At 42.4% G+C, this 22,570-nt stretch overlaps 1 protein-coding gene across 5 annotated transcripts in view; it reads right to left on the bottom strand.

Moving 5' to 3' along the window:
- Positions 1-22,570, bottom strand: part of LOC119850986 (serine/threonine-protein kinase OSR1) — a 134,575-nt gene that overhangs the window by 34,505 nt on the left and 77,500 nt on the right. For all 5 annotated transcript variants that reach the window (XM_038390026.1, XM_038390025.2, XM_043509719.1 and 2 more), the window contains one exon: positions 8,277-8,332. In XM_038390026.1, coding sequence (XP_038245954.1) covers positions 8,277-8,332 — 56 coding nt within the window. The remainder of the gene's footprint in view (positions 1-8,276; positions 8,333-22,570) is intronic.

Genomic DNA, 22,570 nt, shown 5'->3' on the forward strand with positions numbered 1-22,570 from the left:
ACTGTGATAGGGGGCGGGGAAGGAGCACTAGAATCATAGAATATCAGGGTTGGAAGGGACCTCAGGAGGTCATCTAGTCCAACCCCCTGCTCAAAGCAGGACCAATCCCCAACTAAAATCAGTCACTACCCAGCTCCATTCCCATGCCTGGGGCCCTGTCTGCCAGCCCCGCTCCCAGCTGTGGCCTCAGTCCCCTTACCCCTGTCTGCACCCCCTCCCCCCCCCAAGTCACAGCCCTGTTCCCAGCCCCGCAGGGAGAGGGGGGCAGGGGTAAGGCAGGAGGCATGAGGTAAAAAGTTGGCAGACCACTCCCTACAGCAATTTCATCTAGACTACATCTCCCTAGCTTGCTTATGAGAATATCATGTAGGATTGTGTCAAAAGCCTTACTAAGATCTAGATATATCATGCCTATTGCTCCCCATCCTCTATCCACTAGGCAAGAACCCGGGGGGGGGGGGAAATAATGTGTATTTAGCATAATTTGTTCTTGGCAAATCCATGCTGACTATTTCTTATAATGCTATTATCCTGTAGCTTCTTACAGACTGTTTAATAATTTGTTCCAATATCTTTTTAGCTATTGAAGTTAGGCTGACTAGTCTATAATTCACCAACTCCTCTTTCCCCCCATTTTTAAAGATAAGTACTACTTTTCCCCTTCTCCAGTTCTCTGGGACCTCACTCTTCCTCCATAAATTCTCAAAGATAATCACTATTGCTTCCATAATTGCTTCAGCTCATTCCTTAAGTTCCCTAGGGTGAACTTCATCAGGCTCTGCCAACTTGAAAACACCTAATTTATCTAAACATTCTTTAACCTGTTCTTTCCCCATTTGGGCTTGCGTTCTTTCGCCCTTGCTGTTAATATTAATTGTGTTAAGTATCTAGATACAATTAACCTTTTTAATGAAGAATAAAGCAAAACAGGCATTAAACACCTTAGCCTTCTTGTTGTCATCCGTTAGCTCTCTTGCCCCACTAAGTAGTTGACCTACACTTTCCTTTGTATTTCTCTTGCTCCTAATGTATTTATAAACCACCCCTCCATGCATTTTATGTCCCTTGCGAGGTGCAACTTATTTTATGCCTTAGCTTTTCTCATTTTGTCTCCATATGCTTGCCCTATTTTGTATTCATCCTTAGCACTTTTTCCACTTTTGGGGGGATTCCTCTTTTTATTTTCAGGTCATTAAAGAGCTCCTCGTAATGAAACCAAATTGGTCTCTTATTATTCTTCCTATCTTTCCTTTGCATCAGGATTCTTTGCTGTTGAGCCTTTAATACGGTCTCTGAGAAACTACCAGCTCTCTTCTACTCCTTTTTCCTTTAGATTCCCTTGGGACTTCACCTAGAAGTTCTTGGAGACTGTTAAGGCTGCTTTGTGGAAATCCATTATCCTTATTCCGCTGCTCTCAATCCTTCCCTTCCTTAGAAAAATTAAATCCATCATTTCACGATCACTTTCACTCAAATTGCCTTCTGTTAGTCAGAATCAAGTCTAAAAAGCCTGTCCCTTTGGTTAATTCCTCCAGCTTCTGAAACAAAGTGTTATCCTGAACACGTCAATAACTTACTGGAGATTTTGTGTTTTGCCATATTACTTTTCCAACCGAGGTCTAGGTAGCTGAAGTCTTCCATTATTACCAGGTCTTGTGTTTTGGGTATTTGTTTTTTGTTCTAGAAATGCCTCCTCTACCTTCTCCTCCTGAATTGGTGGTCTATAATGACTTCTACCATTATGTCTTCCCTGCTTTTCCCCCTTTTATCTTTACCCAGAGACATCCAACTGATATGCATATCATTTCCTTCTGGACCTCAGAACACCACCACCTCCCTTTTCTCACTGCCTGTCCTTGATGAACAAGCTATACTCTATACTAATATTCTAGTAATATCTTTTTAAAAATTAGTGCATCTATTAATTTTAAAAGACTCACAATTGCATTTAACTAGAAATTTAAGTAAATGCTATACTAGCTAACTACCTGGGAGAAAAAACAGTCTTAATTATGGACCAGACCCAAACCCCATCAACATAAAAAGACTCCTGTTGAATTTAATGAGCTTTGCATCAGGCCGCATAACAATTCCTACTTCCATGGGGTGGAATAATGAACCAACATATGCTGCCTGCAAACAATCCAAAGTTACTTTTAACTCTGAGAAACCAAGGTTTAGGATTTCCCCAAGCAAAAAAAATGCAGGAGTGCAAATCTAGAAGTGCTATGGTGCAGCTGAAGTATTTTGAAAGAGGCAATCTGAATGTCTCGTTCTGCGTTGCCTTGCTCTCCCTTCAGTTCTATCACAACTAGTCCTGTACTAAATGTTTTCCTGTTGCAAACCACAGAGGTTAATTCACTGGAGATTATTAAACCTGATGAGCAGAAGAGAAAAGCAGCACTAAAAGGAAATTGTCTGAAGGAAAATCAAGTGGAAGATGGCAAAATGCTAAGGAAAATGCAAATAAATTTATATAAAACCCCTTTTTCCTAACTCTTGTTGTTAAGTAATGTCATTTCCTTTACCAAAAAAAGAATAAGAGTGTATAGTAGGATTTGATTTGTAAATATGAATTGGGTTCCCCTCTCTCACAGCTGGGGAAGTTGGGAGTTTGCAAGAAGCTATTTCTATCAATTCTCAAAAGCTTGACTCAGCTTCCACTTAACCCGATAAATGCTGATATCCCCATGGCACTAAGTTTCCATTGCTCAACAGGCACAAAACCCACTAAGTCCCAACACTGCAAAGCCGTTTGATGCTCTAGCTCATGCTAAGCCTTGGCTGGATTCTCAAATTAGACACTCCTCGTCTATCTGGCCTGTGATGCCAGACTGTAAGTGAGCTCACAACACAAGACTAATCTGCACAAAAGTACCAATGGTGACCAGACTGAAAATTTCTAGGCTGGGGTGGGAGTGTGCACCAGAATACTCTATAGCCCAGTGGTCAAGGTATTCAGCTGGGATGTTGGAGATCTGTTTTAAAATCTTTACACTGCTTAATTTGACACACAGACTTGAACCCAGATCTCCCACATCCCAGCTGAGTGCCCTGACCACCCCGCTATTGACTACAATAAGATTGGAGGGTTTTTATGACAAAGATGACCTGGCTTAGGCGCTTAACTCCAGGAGAGGGTTCACAGCTGTGAATTCCAAGCAGAGCTAGGCACTTAACCATCTTTGGGGGGTGTGGCCTAATCCCCACCAAGTCCTTGGCAATTCCTGCTGGGTAGTTTAGCCAGTTTCTTGGCTTCTGAGAATCCCATTCTTAGGGTAGGTCTAAACACTGTTCAGGCGTATATACACATGCGAGCATGGCTAAAAACAGCAGTGTAGATGTGACAGTGTGAGCTTCAGCAACACAAGTACATACCCAGGGTCCCTGGTGTACTTGTACAGCACATGCTGCCGCAGCTACACTATTTTTAGCTATGCTAGTGCAGGTCAGGAAGGAACTTTCCACCAGGTCAGATTGGCAGAGAACTTGGTGGGGTTTTGCCTCCCTCTGCAGCATAGGGCACAGGTCACTTGCAGGTTTAAAAGTAGTATAAATGATGGAATCCCTGTAATTTGCAATCTTTAAACCATGACTTGAGGACTTCAGTAACTCAGCCAGAGGTTAGAGGTCTATTACAGGAGTGGGTGTGTCAGATTCGGTGGCCTGCCATGTGCAGGAAGTCAGACAGGATGATATGATAGTCCCTTTTGACCTTGAAGTCTATGAGGTACACCTACCTGAGCTGCCATCACACCTCAGACTAAAATGTAGAACTACCCTTTGACACCCAATTCTCCCCATGCATTGTACAGGGAGCCTGGACACCCAACTCTGGGCTGCGGATTCTATTGGGCAGCAGGACTCCTACGTCCCTCAGTCCATTTAGCCCTTAATTCATTGTGGCAAAATGGATGCAAGAGAAATCAGGAACAGAATGAACTGGTGAGAAGCTGGCATGAATTAGTGAAAAGTTACATACATTTTGTCTGGCCCTAACTATTCCCATTTTATGAATAAAGTAAGAGACATTAGGCAATTTGCTCAGGATTAGTCAGCGAGTCACTGACTCTCCCCAGGTCTTCTGACTTCTAAAACTATTTTAACCACTACACAATGCTGCCTCCCTAGTAAACAGTATGAACCCTAAGCTCAAAAGAAAACAGCGTTTGAAAGACAGTTCAGAATACATATTGACCAAAAGTCTTTGTTTACAAACCCTCAACAAGGACAGCACAAGATTTCTGTCACCTCAGTAGCATACACAACGATCCTCCAGATGGCAAGTATGGTAATTTCAATAAACATTTAGCCCTTCAACAGCCTCCTGCTTCTCCACTACAATTCAATATGAAGAAATGTAAAACAACTTTAAATATGGTAGTGTCACAATGAATAAGAGCAGGATGAGTATTAGCTCTGCACAAAATAGGCCTGACCAACGTTCCTTTAAAGAAATCAACTTCAGTTTGGATTTAACTGAGCATCTTTGCATCTGTCAGTGGCAATTTTATTACTTAGCCAGGTAGGTATACATTTAGAGGGAAAAGGAGCTATGAAGTTGCTAAAATACACTTTCCGTGAGTAAAAATACTGAGTTCTAGCACTTCAGTGGGTCTGTTAAGCTCCACCTTTGTGATGGCTGCCAAGGGAATTTTTAGAATTTATACTAGCAAATGCTTCTTTAATTCACAGATTATCTCCAGTCTACCTCATGGTCTCGTTCCATGACCTCGATTCATGTCACTCTTGAAGTGGTTTTCAGACAACACAATTTGGCAATTTAAAATTACAAATAGAATCTAATAGTTAAGAGACATCTGATTTATCTTTCAGAGTAGCAGCTGTGTTAGTCTGTATTCGCAAAAAAAAAAAAAGGAGTACTTTTGGCACCTTAGAGACTAACAAATTTATTTGCGCATAAGCTATCGTGAGCTACAGCTCACTTCATCGGATGCATCCGATAAAGTAATAAAATGCATCCGATGAAGTGAGCTGTAGCTCACGAAAGCTTATGCGCAAATAAATTTGTTAGTCTCTAAGGTGCCACAAGTACTCCTGATTTATCTTAAGGATTTTGATCAGTTATATAAACTAACTGTGCTTCTATTTTTGGCTGCTGATAGGAATTGCTAGAATGTGCTCCTGTGGACTGTTTACAAGATTAAGATTATTGGTAGTTGCATCAGGGTAGAGACTAGGAGATTCAATCAGAATCAGGGCTCAGGTGTGCTTTCCGCATAAGCAGTCTTAGTGATAATTCCTGACCCAAAGAGTTGACAGATCAAATTGAGACAAGATGCAAAAGGAAGGAAGTATGAAGATGAAGGTAACAAAGTAGATGTTCCTGATAGTTCAGAGGGTTTTTGGGGGGTGCATGATTGAGAATGGGGATTAATTTAAAAATAATTAAGATCAATATCCCCGAAAGAGACTATTATTTTAGATACTCTGAGTGCCAGCTACTTCAATGGAGCTAAACCAATACTCACCAGCTGAGGATCTGGCCCTGCATGTTTCATTCTAGAGCTGATCAAAAATAATTTTCCAATGGAATAGTTTTCTGTTGGAAAAGTCTGGTTCAACAAAACAAATGTTTTATGGGAAAATTTCCCAGCAATTTAACTGAAAATTTCAACAAGGTCTAAGTGCTTTGTTTCAACAAATATATAAATATAAAGTCAAAATGAAGTGCTTCAATGAGATGTTTCCATATTTCCAAAAAGAAATTTTTCAGACTGTTTCAGAGGAAACTGACATTTTATTCCAATTTGTAATAAAAGGAAATTTTTAAGTGTTAGAATCTCCATTCTACAGGAAATTCCAAGTCTTAATCTGCTTTGCTTCATTCAAAGTGTCCCCCCTCTGCAGTTTGTGATTTTTAAAAATAAGATGTTCAAACTAGCACCTGCTTTCACAAAAGGGAAAACACTTCCTTATGAACTTTATGACCTTCGTAGTTTAGACATTGCCACCAGCTTATCCTATGAAAGATTCTGAAACTGGTCCTTACATAGAACTTTAGAGCAAAACCATGTGTTATGAAGAGTTGAGTTCATGGTGTATATGACTAGCTAGATTCCATTTTTTAATGCTGGGAATTTGGGCCTTGTTGTTTTTGTGGATACAGAATAACACAGTTACCCCCTGATTAGTATAGAGAGTAATCCCACAGATATCCTACCAGTGTGGTTACACCAGATGTCCCTTGAGATGCAAGACCTTTAATAACCTGGTGTCAACATAAGAGAGTTAATGCACAACTAAGACATTTGATCAAATTACAAGCTTCCTATTACTCAGTTGAGAACCCTCCAGAGATAACAAATATGCACATAAAGCACCTATCATCTCAGCAGTTTATAAATGTTGAACCTCAATATCCTTATGTGATATGAACATAGAAGTTAAGTGACTTGCTGTTGTGTAACAGCAAACTAAACTGGGTGCAGGAATTAAAAACAAAAAAAAAAAAACAGGAATCATAGCTCATTCCCCTACTGTAACAGCTCTACTAATAGTCTCTCCCTTAAAAAGATCTAGCGTTCTACAATGAGCCAAAATACTACATCCTAGACTACTACTGAAGGATATTGTAGGCTTTTATTAATAAATGGCTTGCCCAATTGAGAAATCACACGTTACCTACTATCAGCTGACACATGCGATGAATTCCTTACACTTCATTAAGTACCACACTAGCAGGCATTAAGAGCTCTGGCAGCAGTTAAGGAAAAGTAAATCTATTTTGGGGTTTATACAGAAGCCGGATGTATAAGTATTGTATTTTTCTGTACCAAGACTTGTTCTCTCCTGCACAAAGTAAGCAGCATATGCTGTACATAGCATCATATCACACTGTGATAGGGAAGATTTTAACACCACTCTTCTGGTGAGAACTCGTGTATTTCATGGGAGGATGCAAACAGCAGGAAGTTTGTCAGAGGGTTGTTACACTCAAGAGAAGTTAACATAAAAAAACCAGGGATAACCTCTTTCCAGATTAAATAAAATATAGGGTAAGAACCAAATATGTATCCCTCTTCAAAGATTATTCAGGCATTTGACACAAGGAGGTGAGGCAAATGCCAGAAAGTGAACCATTGATAACTACTCTGAGTAGTCTTTCAACCAGCTGTGCACTCACCTTATAGTAATTTCATCTAGAACACGTCTCCCTAGTTTACTAATGTCAACATGGGACTGGGTCAAAACCCTTAACAAAAATCAAGATACATCACACCTACTGCTCCCCATCCTCTATCCACTATGCCTGTAATCCTGCCAAAAGGAGGAAATTAGGTTGATTTGGCATAACTTGTTCTTGACAAAACCATATTAACTATTCCTTATAACCCTATTATCCTCTAGATGTTTACAAACTGATTGAATAATAATTTGTTGTAGCATCTTTCCAGGTACCGAAGTTACATTGACTGGTCTATAATTCCCCAAGTCCTCTCCCCTGCTCCCTTTTCAAAATAGGTACATTTGCCCTTCTCCAGTTCTCTGGGATCTCACCCATCCTCCATAAGTTCTCAAAGATCATCACTGACAGTTCTGAGATTGTTCAACTAGTTCCTTAAGTACCCCAGGGTGAATTTGATCAGGCCCTGCTCACTTGAATAAATCTAACTTATCTAAATATTTTTTTAACCATTCTTTCCCTATTTGGACTTGTATTCGTTCCCCCTTGATGTTAACTTTAATTGTGTTAAGTACCTGGTCACAATTTACCTTTTCAGTGAAGAATGAAGCAAAACCAGCATTAAACATCTCAGCCTTTTTGATGTCATTTGTTATTAGCTAGTGGAGGACCTACACTTTCCCCATGAAGAATATGGGCATCAGCAATTTACTTCAAACAATTCTACCCACTTTCCAGCAGGATGTTACGCATCAGTACTGTATGTACTTTATACAATGTACTCTTCAATCTTGTGACGCTACCGTTATGGTTTGCTACTGCTACTTAGTTAAAAAAATCATTGTCCAAGCAACTGATTTAAAGGAGTGGCTTTTGGTTTATGCTGAAATGATTTATTCACATTGATAGAGACCATTTCCAGCACAATAATCTTAAAATATCAAAATAGTGAGAAAAATATGCCAAAAGAAAAACTAGTCCTAGAAATCTTGTTTGAAATACAGGACCATCTGACAATGTGGCATTTTTTAACTGGGTTTCTACGTGCCATTGCAAGCCACTTTGGCCAAACATGAAGCAGTGCAGTATTGTACATATTCTCTTTACTACAAGTTGATAAGAAAGTTACCTGCAATCTGTACTGAGCCATCTTCTCCAAGAAGAATGTTCCCTGCTTTCACATCCCTGCAGAAAATAAAGCAACAATAAGTATTATTAAGCAAAGCTACTACAAATTATTTTCCCTACACATGACACAGGATTGGAATGTGGGTTTGGCTGGGTGAGGGGATCTGTAGGGTCCTGAAAGTCTCTTTATCCTTCATGACTTCTTCAGGAGCTGCTCCTCTCGTCCTTCTGGAGAAGTCCTAAAGTGGCAGCAACTCGGGTGTAGATCAGTTCCAGCGCTGAACTCCACGTGCTCACTCCCAAGTTAATGTTTGCAAGGCTCTTCCAAACACCAGTGAGGGATATTTGCTTGACCGCCCCAAAAAAGCACATATCAGAACAAAATTTGACAAAGACTGCCCATGGATAAGGATTCTAAATACACTTTTAGTAACAGTCAACTGGAGTTGACAGCATCATTTTGAAGAATATTTGAACTATTTAATATCCTGCCAATTGTGAATCTGTTTCGAGCAGCGGCCATCTTGAGACATGTATTTGCATCAGTAGTGCCAGAGCCAAGTAGAGAGTGACTAGATTCCAATCTGCCTTAATCTAAGAACTTTAAGGCATATTCAGGGATCACTAATATATTAACATTAAATTACTATTCTGCATGTTAAGCCAATTTTTTAGCTGAATGGGATTCACATTTATTTAGAGGCATTGTGCAGTATCAGTGACAAAAAATAAAACTTAACTTCTATGAAGGTAGCATACGACCAGTGTTTACTGAACATCCTCAATACAATAGCTTCCCATATATTACAAGCCTGAAATATGTTTGCAATAAACACTTTGTTGCCTATCACTGAGGTACACTGAATACTAGAAAAGTTGTATTATAGTACGTAAGTGTGACTTGTTGAAAAAGGTCTTTGGGACGTGATTGAGTTACTTGTAAAGGGTGCTGAACGGACAGGCTTGGATAATCAAGTGTTCTTGTTACAGAGCAGGGACAACATAGGGCTGCTGCAGTACAAAGATTTGCCACTATGTGACTAAACTCAGACTTGAATAATCCATGGAGAGAACCTATCCAATTTTCAGGTTTCAGAGTAGCAGCCGTGTTAGTCTGTATTCGCAAAAAGAAAAGCAGTACTTGTGGCACCTTAGAGACTAACAAATTTATTAGAGCATAAGCTTTCGTGAGCTACAGCTCACTTCATCGGATGCATTTGGTAAATGCATCCGATGAAGTGAGCTGTAGCTCACGAAAGCTTATGCTCTAATAAATTTGTTAGTCTCTAAGGTGCCACAAGTACTGCTTTTCTTTTATTCAATGTTCAGTGTCTGCTGAGACTGCCAATAAGGGGGCTACAGGCATTGGTGGTGTAGCCGTGCTGGCCTCAGGATATTAGAGAGACAAGGTGGATGAAGTAATATCTTTTATTGGACCACCTTCTGCTGGTGAGAAAGACAAGCTTTCAAGCTACGCAGAGCTCTTCTTTAGGTCTGGGAAAGGTACTCTGTCACAGCTAAGTACACGGTGGAACAGATTGTTTAGCATAAACAAAATCATAACTTTGCTAGACACTAAAATCATGGACTGAGTAGACACACTGGCTTTATGGCTTATTACAACAATCTATAACCCTCTAACAACCCACCCCCAGCTGTCTCTCCCCCACCACACACACTTCCCTTCCCCACAATGACTGGAGAGGTGCTAACCAGCCACTTCACCTTGAATGGTCTCTTACAATATATTGACTATTACCTCTCATCTACCTGGTCTCTCTAATAAGGGACTAGAGAGCTGGGTGAGGTAATATCTTTTATTGAACCAACTTCTTTTGCTTAGAGAGACAAGCTTTCGAACCACACAGAGCTCTTCTTCAGGTCTGGAAAAGGTACTGAGTGTCACAGCTAAACAAAAGCTTATTTAGCATAAATAGTTAATGCATATTAATAGAACACTTCACCTTGAAAACTTATCTCTTTCACGAACAGAGGTTGGTCCAATAAAAGATTACTTCACCCACCTTGTCCCTCTAATATTCTAGGATCAACACAAATACAGTAACACAACAAACAATAAGGGGAGTCATTTCTAAATAGGACAACTGTCCATCGCAAGCTAGACAGACCAACTCATTTCACCCAGGTCAAAGACCTAAGTTTGTTTGTGTGTGCATACACACACATCCAAAGCTATCATCAAAAAGGAAACCAGTTTTCATAGTGAAGATGGGCATTACTTGTGTACTTTTTCCTATAATTAAATCTCCACACAATGTGGTCAAAGCAGTATCATGCAAACAGATCGGCTTCTATATGCTATAGACTTTAAGGCCTCATTTTACAAACCTACGTTTATACACTTCCATTAATTCCAAAAAGTATAGCAATACTTTTGGGCAAGGGGGGGAAGGGGGCAACAATGGGTTAATAACCACTTTAAAAACATAGCTGTCATTTCTTCCCCCAATCTCTTCTTGTAATACTGCAGTAAGAGAACATTTAAAATCCCAGTACAATTAGCAGTTGAGAGAGTGTTTACTCTTTTCTGTTTTTAAAGCAGTAAGAAATGAAGCCTTTCCTGCATTCTGTCACAGGCAAGCCCTCTTGGTGCATATGAGAATGGATTCCACCAGGATTCTGTCCCTAACAGCACCTGTAAGCTGGGCAAGTTTAGAAGGTGCTAAAGCCTGGACTGCAAATGCCACCAGTTCGCTAACTATGGATATAGCTTTTGTTCAGCAAGAAATACGTGCTAGATATATGCAAAACCAGCTCTAGGAATCCCTCCTGGCACTTATCTATGCAGGGGTTGCTCAGTGAAGCCCTCTGGATAACTGGCAGAATAAGTCACTTCCTACAGCAAGTTCTCCAAGCCATTTTCTTCTGGCTGCCCCCTTTGTCTCCCCCAAGACATACTGATTTACAAGTTGCAGCTCAAAATGGTGTGGGGGATAGGTAGGGCAGAGAAGGGGAGGGTTGTGTTAGGGAAGAACAGAACGGCATGCATGGAGGGTGGCTGTCGGGGACTTTGCCCCTCTATGTGGCTGGACCCACCTAATACATGAAGAACTGATACTGAATGGCTCTTAATTTACTAAGAATCCAGCACTGTATATGAGAGTAGTTTTCGAGGTAAGACTTGTCCATCACTGGCCTGTGCAATGGTACAAAGCCTTTCATAATTCACCCTATGGATACGCTACATCACAGCTGGCTAACCCACTAAGTGGAATTTGCTGTATATTCAATCAAGTACTAGAGATAAAACTTGGCTGACATTTACAAAGCAGAGTCAGCTAAGGGAGAAACATTAACTGTCAGGCACTGTGTTATATAGAAACCAGTTACGTTTCCATTTACACAAACAATTGGGTAACAAGCTCCATGCAGACTCAGAGAATGCCAGACTGCACCACCCTTGCCAGGGTATGTTGCTGAATAATACTGGGGCATCAAGAGAGTTAAGGCCGGCATTTAGAATGCATCTAGTAAAAACATCAGCAGAAAAGTCCTTCTATTCCTTGAATCCCCTAAGTTCTCAAAGATGCTTGTTAAGATGTCTATTAAAATAGTGCTCTCTGCTAGCTCAAAAAAAAAAAAAAAAAAAAAAAAAAAGAGACCGGTTTTACTGGGGGGGGGTTAATTGTAAACAACCTATAGTCACTGACAAAAATGAAAGTCAAATTTGAGAACTATATCACAGTTTGATGTGGCATTTCGTCTCCATAACGAATGTTCTAAGAAGGCTATTACTCATAGTGTGGTATACGCTCCACCCCAATAGCAGCAAAATGGTTCAGAGGCAAATGATTCTTTCGACATGCTTCCATTTTGGTTTTACTGTACCAGAGAGGCAGGTGCCAACCCTTCCATCATCTTCACCACTGTACATAAGGAGGAAGCTCACTGAAACACCTTCAGAGCTATTATATCATGGCCTTCATGCGGAACTGGAATTTCCAAGATTAATTTGTTGTAATAAGCCATAAATCCAGTGTGCCTACTCAGTCCATGATTTTAGTATCTAGCAAAAAGTTATGAATTTGTTTATGCTAAATGATCTGTTCCACCTTGTATTTAGGTGTGCCACTTTAAGGCTTCCTTAAAGTTAGTGACAAGAAAACAAATGAAAAACAACTTAAAAGTGCATTTATAAGCATCTCATGGGTTGAATAAACTCACAAGCTGAATGGTGAGTGGTTTATTTGTCCAGGAGATGGTTATTACCAAGTATAAGAATTTGACGGTGCTTCCTAATAAAACGGTAATAACTATACCCTGGGTTAATACATTCCTCAATATTTATCCGAGTTACTCAGCCCAAGGTATGGTTATTATCCTGGAAAGAAAAAACCTGTAAATGAAGTTACAAAACCTTAAGTGAGCAACATGTGGTTGTGAAACAGGGATGTTTTTAAGAACAGGTTAGACAGGGATCAGCAACCTTTCAAAGAAGAAGAGGAGCCATTTTTTTGTTTTTGTCTGTGACCAAAATATTTCAAGAGCTGCATCACACACACAAAGCTACTTGTAGAGTTAAAATTTATCAACTAATAATAATTGAATAAAGTTATTACTACTTACTAATATTTTTAATGTGACTTCTGTCATTTGAATTTGAATATAAACAGGAGGGGGCTGGGGCAGGAGATTGGGGTACAGGAGGGGGAGCAGGGTCTTGGACAGGGGATTGGGGTGCTGGAGGGGGTGCGAGGTGCAGGCTCTGGCCGGCAGGCACTTACCACAAGTGGCTCCCAGCCAGTGGCGTAGCAGGGCTCAGCAGTCTGCTTACCTGTCCTGGCCCCACACTGCTCTGGCTGCCTGCACGTCTCTGCACCCCCCTGGAAGGGGGGGGGAGAAACGGCTCTGTGCACTGCCCCCACCCCCAGCACTGCCCTCACAGCTCCCATTGGCTGGGTACCAAACAACAGGAGCTGCAGGGGCAATGCTTGCGGGCATGGGCAGCCCACAGAGACCCGATGGGCCCCTCCCACCCCAAGAGGCATGCAGAGATGTGTCCGCTGCCAGCCACTTCTGGGTCTTGAAGGGATTGCTGGATCTCCGTCAGGAGACTGGAGGACTGCAGCCATGAGCTCCTACACATGACCACTGTGGAGGCTATGGACCTGGCTGCTGAGTCCGCCACATCCAGGGCTGCCTGCAAGGACACCCTGGCTATTGCCTTCCCCTCCTCCACCAGCAAGGAGGGCTCCTGCCTGGACTCTTGGGGAAGCGAGTCTCTGAACTTCAGCAGGGAGACCCACACAGTGAAATCTTATCTGCCCAGTAACACCTGCTGGTTGGCAATCCTGAGCTATAGTCCCCCAGTAGAATAAACCTTTCTACCAAAAAGATTCACTTTTCTTGGGGGGGGGGGGGGGGGAGGAGTCTTTTGCTTTAGGGGTTACCGCTCATAGGCCCTGCCTCTTCCTGTCATTGGCCACAGAGACCATCAGGAACCCTGGGAGAGGATGAAAGTATTGGAACTCATAACCCTGGGCAGGTACAAAATACTTCCTTTGGGCTCTTTTTGATGTGGGGGGGAAAGAAGATGGGGGTTGCCAAAGGACCTTCACTGCCCTCACTGACAGATAGGGCCAATTTTGAAAAGCCCGCAGTGGCCAGGATGTCAACCAGGCTATAGGAGGATTCTTTTACTACCTCCACTTACAAGCCTAAGTTCAAGGCTACCCTCTTCAGCAACTCCTGGTGGATCTAGAAGTCATCTTGAGGGGGCGACGTACCCACCCTCAATACCACCTTGCCCGGAGAAGAGCCGCCGCCGCCGCCTCCTCTCCTTCTGTGCCAATGGGATCCTACAGATCCAGAAAGTTGGTACCATGCTCAGTACCAGAGTCCAGGTCGGGTACTGCCTGATGAGACAGTGGTGCCCTTCTTCCAGAACCCACCGAGTAAAAGCATCTCGAGCGAGGCCCTGGCATCAGGGGAGGAATCCCCACAGATTCTAAAAGGGGCACTGCAGTGGCATAGGCCAGTCACTGCTGGGGAAAGCACTCAATGGTACTTCTTTGCCTGGGTCCACAGCTGGATAGGGCTGACTGGATGTACAACAAGGGTGACTCCTTGGATGACTGAAGTACGACCCAACCTTCGACACCGACGATGAACCTTCCTCCAGGAACCATGGAGGTATAGTTCCCACCGGTGCCGGGGCAGAGACACTTGCGCATGGGCCAGCAAGGATGATACCATGGGGCCTGGACCTGGACAGCAGCTAGGGGCTATCTGCTTCATCCTGTCCAATGGCACTGACGCCAGACTCTTGTACTGCTGGTGACGACGGTACCGAGAGCACCAGCAGGTCTCTGGCCGCAGCGAACGCCTCCACAGTGGACAGCTCTGTGATAGCACTGGCACCGCCCTGTCCCTTCAGGGTCAACTGCTCATCTAGGACCAGACTCAATGGTATCTGCGAACGGGCCAGAGGCAATGATGCCACCTGCGATGCTGAGGCAGAGGAGCAGCGCGATTTAGGTTGCACCCTGCTCTGCTTTCCATGCCTGTCCTTCGGAGTAGGGGAATACTTCCTCTTGGCCAGATGCTTCTTTCTCAGCACGAGGGATGGCAAATGGTGCAGGGACCCCCCGTATGGCAGGAGGACCACTCCGCACTGATGCTGAGATACTCTGTGCCGAGTCTGACTGGAAGGTCTGAGAGCTGCTTTCATCAAGAGGAACTTTAACTTGGCCTCCCAGTCGTCCTTCACATGGGGTTTAAACTTGCGGCACAGCTATACAGCGATGCCCAACATGAGCCTCACCCAAGCACATCAGGCAACAAAAAATGCAGGTCACTCAAAGGCATAGCTTTGTTCCTGGAGGCACAGGGCTTGAAGCCCAGTGACCAAAGCATGCCTCAGCACTGGAAATAGACAAAACTCCGCTGACAGAGAAGCACTAACTAAACTAACAACTATTTACACTCTCATTATACACAATATGAAGAAATGAAGAACAACAAAGACCACTGGGAACAGCTTGCCGCAGCTGTCCCAGTAACGGTCAGAGGCGGTAAGAAGGAATGAGAGGGCGCAGGGTCGGCTAGGTGCCTTATACCAACGCCATGAGGGCACAACACCAGGGGATGCCAGAAACACCCAATGGGTATCACTGAGGGGAAAATTTCTGGCAGCTGTGCTCGGGGTGCACATACCTACAGTGGAATAGACATGTGCAAGCTTGAAGAGCACCACTATACATAGAAAGTGTGTTATAAACACACACAGTGATGTAACAAAAGCTAGGCGGAAAAGGATTCTTCACTTGCAGCATGACAAGTTATACAAGCCAATCAAATGCTTGTCTTCTTGGCCTCTTCCCCATCCCCACAGGCCCTAATAGGTAGAGATGGATGAGACCTATCACAAGAAAAAAAATCAAGCCCATCCTCCCTGCAAAAGCAGGTTCTAATCCCAATAGAGGACATACAAGATATTAATATGAAACCATGGCTTATTTTAGCTGAAATGTATCATTTTTCAATGGATTCATGCTGTGTTGTACAATTGCCTTTTCTCATACTATACTGAGAGTGAGGTTAGTGCCATAGTTGACTTTATTAAATGTTTTAAGTATACACTTCCAGTACAACAGACTTTTCCATCTATCCTTAGTACACAGAATACTCAGATGTTGTGGAAATTTGAAAACATAAAATGGAAAGCAGCTGTTTGTACTTTATACAAAACCACGTACCAACAGCTGCCCCAGCACGTCTTACACCTAAGAAGGATCTCTAGTCACAAACTTCTACCTATAAAAGAGAGAGTATCAAACAAATCAGTTCTAGCCCGACTAAAATATGCCCCAAAAGCCATGCTACACCATCTCAGGAGTATATAAGTAGCTATAAGACATACTGAATTGCTCATGTAGTGAAAAAAAAAGTTGCAGAAACTGTATTATAATAATTCGATCTGTGAATGCTGCGTCTGTCAGACATAGGTGGTGATGCACTGAATGGTCCAGTGGCGTCTGCATCAGGAATTCTAGACTAGAATGACTGCCTGGTCTCAAAGGATATATAAAAAGCTGGGGCAATGGGGGGAGGAGAGACGGATCGCAATTCTACAGTTCAGGATCTTGCTACAATTCCTTCTGTTTTCTACAGAATCTTATTACTCGCTTTTAAAAGTTTATTTTTCTTCCATGCCACCACTAACTAGTGGCTAATGCAAGGGACTGGGAGCCTGGAGGCATGGTTTCTATTCCCAGCTCTGAGACCAAGTAGCTGTATGACCTTGGGCAAGTCACAAATCCTTAGTGCTCCAGCTATAAAACAGGGTAAGCTACCTCACAGGGATACTGTGAAGCATAACAGATTAGTGTGAAAAGTGGTGTGTGATGCAAGCACAGAAGACCTATAATTAAGACTGTGAGCCTGTCATGGAAGTCAGAGATTCCATGACTTTCCAGGACCTCCTCCTGTGACTTCTGCAGTGGCTAGTGTGGCTGGTCTGGGGCTGCCTGAACAGCTCAGGCCGCGCCTGGGCCAGCCACACAGACTGCTGCTGGGGCAGCGTCGGGCCACCACATCCTCCCTCCTCCCCAGCAGCAGCAGGAGTTTGGGTGTGGGAGGGGGCTCAGGGCTGAGGCAGGGAGTTGGGGTGCAGGAAGGGGTGAGAGTTCTGGGCGGCGCTTACCTCGGGGATGGGGGAGGGTTCCCCGGAAGCAGCAACATGTCCTCCCTTTGTTCTTAGGCAGAGACGCAGCCAGGTGGGGGCTCTGCGTGCAGCTTCACCTGCAGGCACTGCCCCACAGCTGCCACTGGCCATGGTTCCAGGCCAATGGGAGCTGCAGAGCAGGTGCTCAGGGCAGGGGCAGCATGCAGAAACCCCTTGGCTGCACCTCCACCTAGGAGCTGCAGGCACATGCCAGCAACTTGCAGGACCTGGGTAGGGAGCCTGCCAACCCCCTTGCCCCTGCAGTGCCCCTGGGCTGCCCCTTGCCCCAGAGCACCCAAGCTTTAGGCAGGGGTATAGAGTACAGGTCACGGGCCATGAATTTTTGTTTACAGGCTATGACCTATCCATGATTTTTACTTAAAATACCCGCGACTAAAACATAGCCTTACCTATAACTGACATTTGGTGAGAAATGGAGGAGAAGGGGAGAGGGAGACATGCTTCCACCATCACAGCCTGCTGGAATAATCAGGCTATTTAAAATGAAAATTTGACTGATACTCTCCCTGCCACCCAGCAGGGGGCTTCTGCCCAGGTGTTCCTGAAAGCTGAGTTTCCATGTCACAGTCCAGAAGCTAGAAATAGACTGGGAAATTCTCCTGTGTTCATCCACTGAATTCTTGGATTTCCTGATCTCATTTCCTCTGTAGCAATTGCAATAGACGGCGAGCACAAAGCTCCTTTAACAGCTGCTACAAGCTGTTACATAAATCAATGAGAGGGCGTACTGTGGAGTCACAAGGTCTGCTTCTTACCTCTAGGGAGCCAAATAATTTTGCAATGCTAAGTCTCAGGCACTAATAATGGAAGAGAGATTCCAGGTTTGAGCTTGGTTTGCATTTCAAAACCTAATGTCAGATTTAGGTTATGTAAATGGCTGGATATACTTGCCGATATACTTGGCAATACCGATATATATACACTACAGGGCTCCAATTCTCATATATGCTCATTTAAAACACATTCCTAACTCGTATGTCTGTTTATTGGTGAAAATTGAGGGACAGAAGCAGGAGGCGGCACTTCCCAGTTCTCAACCTCCTTCCCCAAAAGCTGGAAGCAGCTCTCAGGCTAGGCCAAAGTAGTGAGAGGGGAAGGAAGTTCCCTTGATTTATAATTAAATTGGGTGTTTACACATGTAAAGGGACCTTTAAAATGGAAACAGTCATCCTTTGAGCCACTGATCTTAAATCAGTGTGACTTGCCAGGGTTCCATTGCACATTACATTTTTCACTCTGGAACAACAATCAGAGACTCACTGACTGCTAAATGTTCTCTCTGGTATGTATAAAGCATTACAATATATTACTGTTTTTAATAAAAGACTATACAATGTGGCCTAGTATACATTTACTCCTTCTATCCAAAACCATTTTTGTTGCAGGCTTGCAAAATTTAAAGTGTATATTACTAAACAAATATCGTAAGTGGCCGATTTCTAATGCTTTAACTGAATTCTGTGATGGACGGAATAAAAAACACAAACACCATTTTCCCCGTCCTGGAAACCCAATCATCCAGTAAATATAGAGCCTGGAAAGAATATTAGCCTGGAATAATTCAGGAACTTTCATTGATTTTGGGTTTAAGGGATCTCCAATTAAGTAACTAAGTTACACTAAGGAGAGAAAATCTGTTCCATTGTGACGAAACATAGGTATTATCCATCTTAAAATGGTCTTTGAAGTGGTTGATTCACTGTAGATATGCTGCACTGTAAATGGAAAATGAGAAGAAGATTGCTTATTGAATCCACCGCTTTATTGACTAGAATGATGTGGGAAGACTCCTCTGTATTGAGTAACAGCGCTGACAAACCAGAAGGTGCCTTAAATAAGGCAGTGATGACATTCCTGAAGTAAACAATCCCTCTGTTTCTAAAAATGAAAAAAGTGATTGTGTATTTCACCTGCAATAACTAACAGTTGCTGTGATGCAAGTAGAGGATGGAGATTATCCACTCAAGGTCTCTCCCAATCCCAGATAATTTTAACAACTCAGGAATTGCTAAAAACGACACTAGCTTCATATGTTACAGAGTAATCTTTCTACAGATCCCTGAATTCCAAGCCATAATCAGAGCTGAACCCACATAGCAAGTGTAAAAGTTGCCCTGGTTATTATTTCATGCATTTCATGCTATATTTTTCTCCATTCATTACTAAGCAGCTCGATTTACCAAGTACTGAGGAGGAAATTCAAACAAGCTTTCTTGCTTTTAAATTTCCCAGTAACAGATATGACTAAAAAGAACAAAAGAAAGGAGAATCAGTAAGATTAAGATCTTTCATATCTCCTGGCAAGCATCACTCTCAGGCTCATGACAAAGGTCTGAAGCCAAGAACAAACAAAAAAAAAAAAAAAAAAAAAAAACAAACCAGTGTGGAATTCATTTCCTAAACACAAATAAAATGCTTTGATAAATCCAGCACTTACAGTAACGGTGAAGCATGTGATACTTAGGTCAGGGATCACAATGGAAAGGTAAACAATGCTGGAAGTGGTCAGAGCCTGAAGTACCAAAGTGAGATTTATATTGAATAGATCCTCTAGGTTTTACAAACTGCATGCACATAATGGTGTCTGATCATCCCTCTTCCTTGCATGCTTTTATCAGCAGTGACAATTAATGTCATCATCATTAGCCTTCAGAGCTAACATCACTTCCCTTGAAGTGGATAAGGGCACTCTCTTCACAGGAACTATTGTTTCTGGCTGTTTGCAGCCTCAGACAAATGTCACTGTCTCAGGTTTACCTATGGTTCATATTTGAAGGTTATCTTTGCGACCATGCAGATTAGGCACTTTTTACAAATGAATTCCAAGATGATAAAGTATAAGTTGCCGCCACCAGGACAGAGCAATAGTTCGCTAAGTCACCACAGTTTGATCTAATTTGGTTCCTGCTCATAGACACAGATGCAACAGTGCCATGTGCCCTCTTATGCCAGATACTGTGCTAGACACTCTGTGAAGCAAGTTTATTGCTTTCACACATCAAAAATGCTTGGGATCTGTTCTTCCCTACAATGATTGCTTAAGGCTGTAGACAAAAATCATCATCATTTTGGATAAAGTTTTCAAATAAAAAAGAAATGAGTGACTTATAATGAGCTGTCCCTCATTCTTACTGAGAAAGATGACAACTAAATCCCATTAGAAGCTCACGAAAGCTTATGCTCAAATAAATTTGTTAGTCTCTAAGGTGCCACAAGTACTCCTTTTCTTTTTGTGAATACAGACTAACACGGCTGATACTCTGAAACCTCCCATTAGAAGTGTGACTAAATCCAGGTTTCTGTGAATTTAGAGTCCTTGAAGGGCACCATATTGACAGAACTGGCTACCCGAGACCTGTTTGTCCACAGAACAAATGCTGCTGGAACAACAGCCTTCACGGGTGGCAAGGTACTTCAGTTTCCATTCCCCTTCAGACACGCGTCTCTTGGGCCTGACTGTGCACCAGTCACAGTAGATTTCTATATAGGCACACTTTCCTACTGGATTTTGGCATGATACCAGCTCATTTTCCATAAGCTACAGAATGACCACAAAATAGTAACAGCTTTCAGCTACTACCAACTTGGCCTGGTTTCAAACTGACAATTAGAGATAAAAGGCTCCATATCGTGTTACCAATCCCTTGAGCTATTCAGTTCCCTTTGGGTTTGTCTTTTTTCAAATACACTCACTAAAACAAATTTGTAGTGCTGCAAAAAAAAGTTACACTATTGTTACTAAAATAATGAACTCAAGTACTTAACAGTCTCCATGGCAATTATAAGAATACTGGAATCCAGTTTTACTGCACCACCTGCCAGCAGACCTGTCGACGCATTATTCAGCTACAAGGAAAGCAAGTTGGTATACAGAATTCTGCCAATACGATTCCAGAGCCACCTCACATTAACCCCTACCAGAGCAAGTTTATTGTAATCACCAATAGCGTAGGTATCTGTCCAATTTATTGCAGCTGTATTTACATAGAAAGGTGCAATCTTTGACTACTATTCTCAGCCACAAAACAAATTTTTCAGCTGGGACTTAGTTTAAGTTAGCTGTAATGTAGGCAGGGAAGTTAAAAAGTGGATTGTTAACCTTGCAGTATCTCTTTAGCTCCCTCACATGCGTGCACGCCCACAACTTCCACTCTGCATTCTCCCATTTATCTGGCAAGCATCTATTAAGTCTCTTCTTTGATTTCCTTCACTGCGTTTTTCCTCTTCCCTCCTGCACCCTTCCCAAATCAGGAGACCAAGCCACCTTATTTGGTGTGAATATCAGGAACTGCGTTTCTTCTTCACAACATTCAGTTGGGCATCACGGCATTCTCCCCTAAAAGACTGACAATTTGGAAGAGGTGGAATATTTTCTAGATAAATGATTGCTCTGCATCAGTGTACAAGCAGCTTCAACTAAGAGAACACCACAGGAGCTGCCTCTTCTGGTAAAGATGGGCCAAGCAAATAAATGCCTAAATATACTGCTGCCTATTTTCGATGCAAGGCCAATATTTTCAATATATATAAAATTTTTAATCACTTACTGAACCTTTTCATATTTGGAAAACACCATTTGACTAAAGAATTCTGTGATCCTGAAGAGTCTCAATTTACATACAAGTATTTGTGTTTTATCATTTCACCTGGGTTGAAATTTCAGTTACACACCAGCTAATCATGAACAGAAAAATAAGGAGAAACACAGAGACCTTGAAGCAATTAATCAGCATGATTCATTTGTCAGATTGCCATAAAAAGTACCACCTGAAAAAGTGCTAATCTTAACTTCAACTAACTCATTGTAAATTCAGTAATTTCAAAAGCTTCTTGGTTACTTTTGCTTTAGTTATATATTGCATGGAGTCATCCATCAAACTCCCGGACATCTAATAATTCCTGATCAAATACACAGAAGAATCAGAGTCCAAATCATGAGAGGTGCAAAATATCTACCGTCATCCTGCCATAGTCAATCATGACAGCATTATCTGGGAGTGACCTGTCATCTTAGTCATAAAATGGGCTTGTCTCACTTGTTTGACTTCTGTGGAAACGTCATCGGGTGCAACCCTGAAGCCCTGCTCATGAAAGCAAACCCATGGACATCAGATTGCTTACACAACAGCTGCAAGATTTGGCCCTTAATCTTTAGCACACTAGCTAGTTCTCAGGTGTTTAATACTTTAGACACTGGCTAGATTCCTAGGATTTCAGATAGTCACTGGGGTCACTGTGCTAGGAAGGGAGGATTGGCTTCTGGCTATGGAGGTCAGATGAGTAGCATGAGGCCAAACAGTGGATGTATGCAATAAGACATGGCCAAGTGCAGATGAGTGTATAACAAGGCAGTCTGCTTCTAGCTCTGGGGTACTGGAGGCGGTGCCTCGTGCTTAAAGAGGCAAACAGGAAGCGTGGCTTCTGCTATTTGAAACCTACAAGGAATTGACAAACTAATAATGTTAAGGTTGAGAAGCAACTGGAGATAAGCTGTATTTTTAAAACGAATCTTATTAAAGTGCAGCCAACATTTACTGATATGTACCACTTTTCCCTTTGCTTTTCACATGGTAAGCTATGTGGACAAG

The sequence above is a fragment of the Dermochelys coriacea genome, chromosome 2 (assembly GCF_009764565.3).
Source record: "Dermochelys coriacea isolate rDerCor1 chromosome 2, rDerCor1.pri.v4, whole genome shotgun sequence".
Taxonomy (NCBI): domain Eukaryota; kingdom Metazoa; phylum Chordata; order Testudines; family Dermochelyidae; genus Dermochelys; species Dermochelys coriacea.